Genomic DNA, 12060 nt, shown 5'->3' on the forward strand with positions numbered 1-12060 from the left:
ATATAAATTATTCAAGATTGGACTCTGTATACAAAGAAAATCACTCAAACTCACAGCACGTCTCAGGAAACAAAGGAAAAACACTTGTACAAACCAAAACAAACTATCTGTTCATATTTAACAAACTTGATATAATACAATCGCAAACAGTGATTATTAGATCCTGAATGAGAATTTTGTGAGTAGCTAATAGATTAATCTTCAAACTTGCTGATAATCTCTCTTATTATAACTGAAATATAGAAGTAACAAACAAACAAACAAACGAGGCATATATATATATATATTATGCAGAAGCAACATACAATGCAAAATGTAAGTTCACTGTTTTTTTTTTTTTTTTAAATATATATATATATATTGGGAATTCTCCTATAGGGGCTTCACTTTAAGCCTTACTGGTAGAACTCGTTTACAACTCGTGAACAGTTTTCGGAGCGAATTTTTTTTATGACCGTGTATATTGTAGCTATTTAGAGCATCTTGCAAATTTTTAGAAAATTCCGAATAGTTTACAGAACCAAAAACTAGGTTCAAACAGGTTGTTGCACGCGTGACTAATTTTTTTTATGCGCGTGGAAAACAACATGTTTAAACCTAGTTTTCGGTATTGTAAACTATTCGGAATTTTCTGAAAATTTGTAGGATGCTCTAAATAGCTACAATATACATAATCATAAAAAAAAAGTATAGGACAATTCTTCTATAGTGGCTTCACTTTAAGCCTTACCGGTGGGGCTTTTAGTGTTCTTGACCTCTGAATAGTTTTTGGCGTGATTTTTTTTTATGACTGTGTATATTGTAGCTACCTATGTGTATTATTTTTACTTTATCTTAGAAATAATAATTTGGACTATGTTTTATCTCAAATGTTATTACTATGATATATAAACATCAACCTATCTGCAAACTTTTACATTTTTGTGATAAATTTAAACACATAGGAGGAATTAAGCACCACAATCCTAAAGCAAAATTTAACAAAATATATATAAACACACTTTCTTCTACAAACACATTTTCTGTTCTTTGATTCTCTCTGAGATCAGATTCTCAATAATAGTCTCTTACACAAATAAACTTGCAATGATTACAACTCTCGGAAATTAGACAAATAAAAGATGCAAAATAAGATGAACTAACAAGGAGGCTAGCCTTTATTAACAACGGAGATAATAGAGCAAACTGTTTGTATGAAGGTGAGAATAACGATTATAGCAGCTGCGATCACGGAAAGAGTTGTCCATGGTGAGTTGAAGTAGTTTTGTTTCAAGTTGGCCTTGTGATTGTTCCAGCGGACATTATAGTGCTCATTAAGTTGATTAAATATTTTGGCAAACATGAACTTCTTTTGATTAAATCGAACCCCATCACACAGCTTGTTGATCAAAGTAACCACCCGGTTGATGTCTCCTATACTATTCTCTATAATTCCAAATTTCACATCCTCAGACTTATCAACAAGGCTGTCCATGAGAAAAGCATAATGGGAGACGCATCTATCTATACCCCTATAATGACATTGTTCAAAGGCAATTAAGTTTCTGATTTTAGCTTCAGTAGAGTCAACAATTGTCAGTTTTGGAATTTGCAACACTCCATTGGAGAATTGGATGTCAAGCAGCTTTTTGCCTTTGCGCACCTTGAACTTAACTCCAGCTTGGTGTAGCTTTGTTGCGGTTGGAAGGCTCCATGCCTTATCTTCCGTCAGTTCTCCAAATTGTTGGTTCTCGGGGACACCAGACTTTATCAATACATCAATTAAATGATTTGGTTCAGGGTTTAATAAATCAGTTTTTGATGGTTCAGGGTCTAATAAATTAGGGAAGATGATTTTGGAAAGCCTACCGAATGAAGAGTCCTATCATCGTAAGTTAGAGGATTTGGGTCATAAAGATCCTTAAGGATGAATAAAGGCAGCTGATTCTCAAGCAACAACAAATCATACTTGATGTCGTCCCCCATCCAAGGTCTTTCCCAGACATAATTGGGTTCGTTGATGTTTGGATCCAAGCACTTTAACATGAGCACAATGATGAAGACAGCATCTACCAGAATAATCTTGACAAACTCATCACTTGAGAATCCAATATGTGCTGCGTAAAAACTACGCAATTTTTCTTCTTGATTCTTTACGACACTTACGTAGTACTCCAAGTCTTTCCCTGTGTGTTTAAGATACTCACGTAGGAATCTCATCTTATGTTCTTCCATTGATTCCAAACCTTCAGCGCCATGGTGAAGTGGGCCTATGGAAACCAGCTGGGGTGTGTAGGCCTTCTCATTCACAGACCTTAGCCGCTTGGGAACTCGGTATATACAACGGTTTGGAGATAAGCGAGGCAATGAATCTAACTCCTTCTTCACATTATTAATTAAGTCCTCAGTTGACTTTGACTTTCCGAAAAGGCTGTTTTCCATTTGTGCTCTCTTCTTCTACCTGTAATAAATATATCTCAAAACCAATAACATAACATAAAAGTTGGAAAATTTATAGAAATGATTTAGCTAGAAACTTTTACTTTTAATCAGTAATTAATGTCCATAGACAGGTGGATTCTGTTGATTTCCAATTAAAACATAAGGAGTAAAAATGTAAGAGAAAATAATACGTATACAAATTTTTGAGTTTCAGTTAATTAAGATATATGCATGCATGGTGAACCTAAAATAAAAATCCATGCGAAATAATAAGGAATAAAAAAATTGCATATATATATATACACTACTTCACCTGTTTCGTTCGAAGTAGTACAAGATGAACTACAAGCTCTCTTCTTGTACCTGTAATATATATATATATATATATATATAATCTCAAAACCAACAACATAACATAAAAGAAGCAGAATTTATTAATGCATAATATTGCTGGAAAACTATTTATAGAAATGATTTAACTAGAAACTTCTCCTGTTTCGAAGTAGTAAAGCCTTGTGTTGAAATGAAAGGCATTTGCCCATCAAAAGTTGAGGAGGATCACAATATTGACAGCTACCACCTTATTGGCATTAGTACAAACCGTTGCGGATTATTCCTTCTATTCTATTTTTCCCTTGTACTATGTCCTTTGTGCTTTTCCTTTTTCTGTATAAATGTTTTGTATTTGAATTCATTTCAAATGTAACTGTTGAGCATTAATACAAAGTTTTCCTAAAGGTTATCTAGTATATATTTCTTAACTTGGTATCACCAGCCATGACCACCCCTGGCGATTCATCTTCCACTGTATCTCCCCCCATCACCACCCTCTACCACCGCCACTGGTACCCCTATAGTCTCACCTCCTGTTCAACCTTCCTCAGTCCCTCCTTCAATCCCCAGTCCTCTCGTCTCTACTCAACCCCAACTCTTGACATCAGTCTCAAAGCATTAGATTTAAACAGATAATTAGACAAAATACATAGTACGTACGCCGTGTTCATATATTCTAAAACTTTCTCCCTTTGCATATTTTTTTCTCATTTATAGCTATTAAGATTATTAAATTGAAACTGAATTGTAAAAGTTAATTTGGTTATATTAATTAATAAATGCTAACTCTTGGCCGTGGTTAAATTTAGAGTTTTTTTATTATTATTTAAAGATGTTTTGTCTCGACATGAACATATGTTTTGCATGGATGGGTTGACCACTCATCGTACCAAAAGAGAGATATTTATCTCTCTAGTTCTAATTAGTTGGTATTATTATTAATTAGTAATAAATTAAAGAAACGAAGAAGACATTTCATCAAATAAATGAATAGGTCCATAGATCTAAGTTGAAAGTAACACTTAGAATTATATCATTATATGTTATGAACTTAATTATGATCAACGAGAAAAAATGATTTTTAATTTATTTATTTATTTATTTTTGCTCAAAAATTAATAAAAAATGATTTGTATTGTATCCTCGTTTTTGTTATGATGATATGTAACCATTGATTTTAAATTCTAATACATATATATTTTCTAAGAAAAAGAAAAAGAAAAAGAAAAAGAAAAAGAAAAAGAAAAAACATGCTTTTTCAGTTCAGTGTTTGTCACAATTAATAATCTACAACATGACGTAAGTTAGGTGAAGCACATCATAATGATCCAAATAAAATCTTATACATCACACAAAACCTTAAAGAACTCGCACAAATTAAAGGCATGGCTTTTCAATCTACTACTTGACATGTACCATTATTATATAAAATGACATGCATATAATATAAATATATATATATATACAATAAAGACATATTTTTCTGTATATGAATATTTAATTATATTATATTTGCTAATATGTTGGAATCATGGCCTGGCCAAGTTAGGTGAGCTTTATTAACTTTTAATTTATAGAGTATTGGCTAACTTTTTTGTTTCTCTAATCATATATCATATGACATGCATTTAATATATGAAAAAGAGTGCTCTTTATCTGTGTTCTCCTCCACTAAACATTTTTTTGGGCGCGTCTTTATTATAGTTATTTCAAATATTTTGTAAATTTTAAAAAAATTAAAAATAATTTATAGTGCCGAAAACAAAGTTAGGTAGGTTGTTGCACGAGTGACTAATATTTTTTATGCACGTGGAAAACAACTTGTTGGAACTTAGTTTTCGATACTGTAAATTATTCAGAATTTTCTAAAAATTTGCAGGATGCTATAAATAACTGCATTAATATACACGATCATAATAAAAATCGCGCCGAAAACTATTCCGGACTCAATAACACAAAAGAAGCACATTTGCTAATATGTTGAAACCATGGCCTGGCCAAGTTAGGTGAGCTTTATTAACTTTCAATTTATAGAGTATTGACTGACTTTTTGTTTCTCTACTCACCCTATCTTCTTAATTACACTCATCATAAAATTTAGAACTTTATTAGCAATTCTCAGCACAAGAAGGCATTATATACGTATCATTATATCATTTGACATGCATTTAATATATGAAAAAGAGTGTGCTTCTTTTGTGTTCCCCTACACTAAACATTTTTTCAGCGCGTCTTTATTAATTAATGACCCAGTTTGTTTTTTCCTCCCTTCACCTCTTTCTAATTACAAATCTCATAAAATTTAAAAAATTCCATAGCTAAATTGAAAAAATATTTCATTAAAATAAAACAAAACAAATTTGATATGTCTCCTTATTAGACAAAAAAAAAAATTATTAATAAAATATCATAGGTTTGATTTTCATATTTATACTTTTGATTTAGTTAATGTGTTTAAAGTGTATGTGATATATTATTTTATTGAATAATGTAATGTTTTTTATTAAATAAAATGTAATAAATAATTGAACTATGAAAATTAGTTTATTGATTTTGGATTTGTAACTCCTAAACATGATTGTCTAAATTGATATGTAAAAGGAGTTACACATATCAAATTTGATTTTTAATAGTTATAGTGTTCTATAACTGTTAAATAAATGAATATGAGAGCCAAATGAACGAAGGAAACAAAATCATGTAGGAAATTTTTTGATGTTTTCTTGACATTTTTTTGGTGTCAACTATTATAAGTATGCTAGACATTTATAGAATATTCTACTCTAGAATTTTCTAGATATTTGTAGAATAAGATTACTCTAGAATTTCTTATAAGCATTTCTAGAAAACTTAAGTCTAGAATTTTTTAGTTATGTTTGAGAAACAAGTAAATTTGTGTGGTTAATATTCCTTATAGTAAACGAAAGATCTAGAACAAGTAATTCTACACACATTTGTAAAGTAGGCTAGCTATTATAAATACCCCATCATGGGTAGCAAATAGCGTAACTACAAACAACAAACCATCAATAAAACTCTACTACTTTCTACTATCATTTACTCTCTAAAACATAAATCTTACTCCTCCGAACCCAGATTTCTTCACTTTTCTACTAAAAAACATAAACTATAATATCACAACCCATCACTACTCTAGCCACTACTAAAAAAAAAAAAATCAATCGCACAAATAAATCTTGAATTAAAATAATTTTTAATTATCTTAAACAAATTTTAAGATACTTAATTTAGGCTTTAATGCCTATTAGGTCCACTTTTGAATTTTTGGACTCAAACAATTAATTCAAAACAAAACAATTTAATTATGAGTCTAAAATAAACTAGGCTTATAATTTAAATAAATAACAAAGATGCAAGCCCTAAGGTTTAGAAACCCTAGGGTCGGTAGCTACGTGGCACGGCGAGGCAGGAGGTGTATTATGATAGTTAGAGTGCAATTCTTTTATCAAAGAACCAAGTCCTCTTTCATGCCATATGTTAAATATATATATATATATATATATATAAATGAATTGTCAATTGTGGACAAGTGTCAGAAAAAATTAGGTTTATTAATACCGTAGTGCCTCGAGTGGTATTATTATCTAAATTTCTATTTATACAGAGTACTTTATTAATAATTAGTGATTTTAAAAATATAACTGAGGAAGCAATAGATATTTTTTCTTTCAAAAAACAAACAAATTATTTAATTTCTCCTCTAATACAAAGACAATTAATGTTTTTTCTTTTTCTTAGAAAATATATGTGTATTAGTATTAAAAATCAATGGTTACATATATATCATCATAACAAAAACGATACAAATCATTTTTTTAATTTTTGAGCAAAAAAATAAATAAATAAAGAAATTAAAAATTACAAGTTCATACCTTTCTCGTTGATCATAATTAATTAAGTTCATAACATATAATAATGATATAATTCTAAGTGTTACTTTCAACTTAGATCTTTTGCCATATATATTTCAATATTGTTGTATTAAAATATTGTCGGGGACCTATTCATTTATTTGATGAAATGTCTTCTTCCTTTGTTTAATTTATTACTAATTAAAAATAATACCAACTCACTAGTACAAGAGAGATAAATATCTCTCTTTTGGTGAACCCATCCATGCAAAACACATGTTCATGTCGAGACAAAACAACGTTAAATAACTCCTAAAGCTCACCTAATTTCTCTACGCCATGCTTCCTATATTTAATATGTGAGACGACCATGCTGTAATGAAGGGTACACAATGTCATAAATTTATCACCTACTTACAAAATCAATTTTACTTTTGAATATATAAGAAAAGTCCACTGAGTTTTATTTTTAGTTTATAATTAAAAAATATGAAAGTATTCATATAGAATTTTAAAAATGACCCAAATACTAAAAGCCAATTAGCTTAATTAGAGTAATAAAAAGGTAATAATTTTCTTGAGTATTGTGGAATATTTAAAGAAGTTAGCCATGGTTGAGCATTGACTTGTCTTAGCTCATAGTTGACTAACTTTATAAATATACACCACAACAAAACCCACGAAACCCAAGCTTGTAGTTCATCTTATTATATAAATATACACCTAATAAACTGGCGAAAGCTGGTTCTTCTCCTCTTGGATCTGCTTTGCTAATCATCTCCCAAGGCTTTACTACTTCGAAACAGGTGAAGTAGTCTATATATATGCAATTTTTTTACTCCTCATTATTTCGCATGGATTTTTATTTTAGTGTTTCTAATTTGTATTATAATAAGGATATGAATTCTTATGTTTTAATTGGAAATCAGCAGAATCCACCTGTCTATGGACATTAACTACTGATTAAAAGTAAAAGTTTCTCCCTAGTTAAATCATTTCTATAAATAATTTTCCAGCAATATTATGCATTAACAAATTCTGCTTCTTTTATGTTATGTTATTGGTTTTGAGATATATTAATTACAGGTACAAGAAGAGAGCACAAATGGAAAACATCCTTTTCGGAAACTCAAACTCATCAACTAAGGACTTAACTAATAATGTGAAGGTGGACTTAGATTCATTGCCTCGCTTATCTGGAAACCGTTGTATATACCGAGTTCCCAAGCGGCTAAGGTGTGTGAATGACAAGGCCTACACACCCCAGGTGGTTTCCATAGGCCCACTTCACCACGGCGCTGAAGGTTTGAAATCAATGGAAGAACATAAGATGAGATTCCTACGTGATTATATTAAACGCACAGAGGTAGACTTGGAGTATTACGTAAGTATCGTAAAGAATCAAGAAGAGAAATTGCGTAGTTGTTACGCAGAACATATCGGATTCTCAAGTGATGAGTTTGTAAAGATTATTCTGGTAGATGCTGTCTTCATCATTGAGCTCATTTTAAAGCACGATCCTCGCGCGTGTGAGACCAACGAGCCCAATTATGTCATGGAAAGCCCTTGGATGGTGGACGACATCATGCCTGATTTGTTGTTGCTTGAGAATCAGCTGCCTTTATTCATCCTTGAGGATCTTTATTACCCAAAAACTGTAACTTACGATGGTATGACTCTTTCATTCGCTTCGCTTTCCAAATTACTCTTCACTAATTTATTAGACCCTGAACCATCAAAAACTAATTTTTTCAACCCTGATTCAAATAAGGAAAATTCATTATTAAATCATTTAATTGATTTATTGATAAATTCTGCTGTCCCCAAGAAGCCACAATTTGGAGAACTGGCGGAAGGTAAGGCATTGAGCCTTCCAACCGCAACAAAGCTACACCAAGCTGGAGTTAAGTTCGAGGTGAGCAAAGGCAAGAAGCTGCTTGACATCCAATTCTCCAATGGAGTGTTGCAAATTCCAAAACTGAGAATTGTTGACTCTGCTACTGAAGCTAAAATCAGAAACTTAATTGCCTTTGAACAATGTCATGATAGGGTAAATAGATGCGTTTCCCATTATGTTGTGCTCATGGGCAGCCTTGTTGATAAGTCCGAGGATGTGGAATTGCTTGTGAAATTTGAAATTATAGAGAATCGTATAGGAGACAACAACCGGGTGGTTACTTTGATGAACAAGCTGGGTGATGGGGTTCAATGGGATCACAAAAAGTTCATGTTTGCCGAAATATTTAGTCAACTTATTGAGCACTATAAAAACCCCTGGAACAATCACAAGGCCAACTTGAAACAAAACTACTTCAACTCACCTTGGAAAACTCTTTCCGTGATCGCAGCTTCTTTACTCCTTATTCTCACCTTCATACAAACAGTTTGCTCTATTATCTCTGTTGTTGAAGGCTAGCCTCCTTGTTAGTTCATGTTATTTTGCATCTTTTATATGGTTAATTTCTGAGAGTTGTACTCATTGCAAGTTTATTTGTGTAAGAGACTATTGTTGAGAATCTGATCTGAGAGAGAATCAAAGAATAGAAAATGTGTTTGTAGAAGAAAGTAATCGAATATATATTCGTCTAAGTGACTGTACAGAGCAATATAAATGAGCTTAGTCTAACAGCTCTGTAACCTAAAGCTAACTGTTCTAACAAACTACTGTTATACTCTAACATCCCCTCAAACTGACAGGGGAAGCTACAACACTAATAACCTAAAGCAGGTTTTTGGAGGTATCTACTCTCCCCCTTTGTGTCTTTCAAAGAAGCCAAAGAAACAAAAAAAGTATCAATGTTCTTAGGAAAAATGACATAAAAATAAGTAAAACTAAACTGCTGGATCCTTGGACAAAGCTTGGACAACATCCAAAACAGAACGTTACAGTCCTTCAATTGTCATCACTCGAGCAGCCAAAGAAACAACAGAGGCTCGAATAGCAGCTAGTTCTATAGCAACATGTCCTGAATCTGTAGGAACACCATGGGGTGTTTAGTAGAGAGAGATCACCTTCTTGCGCGCCTTGGATTTGGGAGTTTTCCCAATAGATGTCGCTGGTGCTGGAGAAGGTGGAGGCGCCGTTGACACATATGGAGGAGGCGAGGGAGAGGGCAGCTTTCTGGATTGAGTAGCAGGGGTCTTCTTAGAGGAAGCTCCATGAGTTTTCACCATTGTTCCTTCTCTGAAAAGCAACAAACACTTACAAAAATAATGAGAGAAAAAAAAAAAGAAGAGACTTAGAGGGATCGTGGGCGAGTGAGAAAGTGGGTAAGTGACAAGCTTTTTAAGGACAAAGACTTTCCCATTTAAGACACACAAAGCAAAAATAAGTTTTCCCTTTTTTATTTAAAAAATAAATAAAAGGAAACAAACCTATTACACACGATCAAAATAAAAACTTAACCCTTTTTTTGTTGATTTTTTTTATATAAGGAAATAAAATAAATAGAGAATTCCAACACTAAAAAGGTAACCAAAAACCCCCACACGATCTTCCTAATGAACTTTCCCCTCCTTTTTTTGATATTTTTTATTAATAGAAAAGAGATAATTAAGGAGAATAAAAAAGACGAGAATACAAAATCTACTCCTACACGATTAGATGTGATCTTTCCCATTTATGTTTTTTTTTTAAATGCTAAGAAGGCAACAAAGTAAAAGATAATAAATAGACAAATCATGGTATTCCAAAGAGAGTAAGTGGACAAAATAAATTCCTTGGAGACAGAGTATATTAAATCACACAAAAGAAATGCACAATTTCACATAATTGCCACAAAGATTCGGTCCATCATTAATTTCCTTGTTAATCAAATATTTTTTATATATAAAAAAGCACAAAAATAAAATTCAACCAAAAATATCTGCTTTGATCAATGAGTGTTATCCTGAAAAAAATAGAATCAAACAACTGAAAATAAGTATTAGTGTATACCATGGATAAGAACACTTGTGAAAATGAAAAATTAGAAAGAATATTCGAGAGAAATAATGCACGATTCAGTCAAAACACATATTCTTAAGAGAATCAATCAACATGTATGAGTCTTACACACAATTTTTTTTATTATTAAAATCTGTGTACAATTTTTCTTGCATAGTTTCAAGCATAAGTGTGTGACAATGTATGCAAGGGAACATTGCCCAATAACAAATAAGTCTTTCCGAACTTGTAAATAATTGTAACCCATGAAGACGCTGTCACACTACACCAGTGGTAGCCCTTTTCTATGGTAGCATATCATCTTTATAACTTTGAATTACAAAGTTCCAACTTACTCAAAAGACGGCTTTCACACACTGATGTAGGTAGCTCTATTTTTGTACAGGAGCTTGAAACAATGCTACACAAATGGAAGCTCAAACATTAAACATTGATTGATTCACTAGAATATGCCTAGGAGGAATTAATTATTTTTCTCTCAAGAATATACAACTAAAAGCTCATAAACACAAGTCAGATTATCTAGCTTGACACACAAACAAAATTTTCAAATTAATTGATAATTTTCTTAAACTTAAACAACACACATTTGATCAAGAGTAACTACACAATAACAAGGAAATTTAAAGAGAACAAACCCCAAAATTTTTAGGAGGAAATCAAAGCGGACCGAATCAAGAGCTTTAGTGAAAATATTAGCAATTTGTTTATGTGTTTCAATATATTCCAAGACAAGAAATTTATATTCAACTAATTCTCTTATGAAATGATGACGAATATCAATATGTTTAGTACGTGAATGTTGCACAGGATTTTTTGAAATATTAATTGCACTTGTATTATTACAAAAAATAGTTAAAATGTCAAGATCAAACCCATAATCCATCATCATTTGCTTCATCCACAAAAGTTGTGCACAACAACTTCCTGCTGCAATGTATTCGGCCTCAGCTGTTGAGAGAGAAATAGAATTATGTTTCTTATTTTGCCAAGAAACTAGATTATTTCCCAAGTAGAAGCATCCTCCACTAGTGCTTTTTATGTCATCGGTGTTACCTACCCAATCAACATCACTAAAACATACTAGATTAGAGTTAGTTTCTTTTGAATACCAAATACCATGATCAACAGTCCCATGAACATATCGAATGATTCTTTTGACAGCTGCAACATGAGACTCCATGGGATTTCCTTGGTACCTGACACACACACCAACACTATAACTTAAATCAGATCTACTAGCAGTGAGATAAAGAAGACTACCAATCATGCTCCTATACAGTGTAAGATCAACTTTGACACCATTTTCATCTTTGGATAGCTTCACAGTCGTTCCCATTGGTGTTTTGGCAATCTTTGAACTTTCAAGTCCAAACTTTTTGACCAAGTTCTTAGCATATTTGCTTTGAGAGACAAATGTGCCTTCATCCAACTGCTTGACTTGCAAACCTAAGAAATAGGTCAATTCTCCCACCATGCTCATTTCAA

The 12060-nt window shown here is 32.0% G+C and overlaps 1 protein-coding gene and 1 pseudogene across 2 annotated transcripts; one reads left to right on the top strand and one right to left on the bottom strand.

The window, feature by feature from the left end:
- Window positions 1–966: 966 nt before the first annotated feature.
- LOC133789333 (UPF0481 protein At3g47200-like) lies at window positions 967–2714 on the bottom strand (annotated as a pseudogene).
- Window positions 2715–7276: 4562 nt separating this feature from the next.
- LOC133789334 (UPF0481 protein At3g47200-like) lies at window positions 7277–9215 on the top strand. 2 transcript variants are annotated; one of them, XM_062227186.1, is made up of 3 exons: window positions 7323–7432; window positions 7559–7595; window positions 7713–9215. In XM_062227186.1, exon 3 carries the CDS (start codon window positions 7732–7734, stop codon window positions 9040–9042), a length of 1311 nt encoding a protein of 436 aa, XP_062083170.1. In that variant the 5' UTR covers window positions 7323–7432; window positions 7559–7595; window positions 7713–7731; the 3' UTR covers window positions 9043–9215. The 2 variants fall into 2 exon arrangements, with proteins under 2 accessions (XP_062083169.1, XP_062083170.1); XM_062227185.1 differs by lacking the exon at window positions 7559–7595 and having other exon boundaries at window positions 7277–7432.
- Window positions 9216–12060: the final 2845 nt, after the last annotated feature.

The sequence above is a fragment of the Humulus lupulus genome, chromosome 7 (assembly GCF_963169125.1).
Source record: "Humulus lupulus chromosome 7, drHumLupu1.1, whole genome shotgun sequence".
Lineage (NCBI taxonomy): Eukaryota > Viridiplantae > Streptophyta > Magnoliopsida > Rosales > Cannabaceae > Humulus > Humulus lupulus.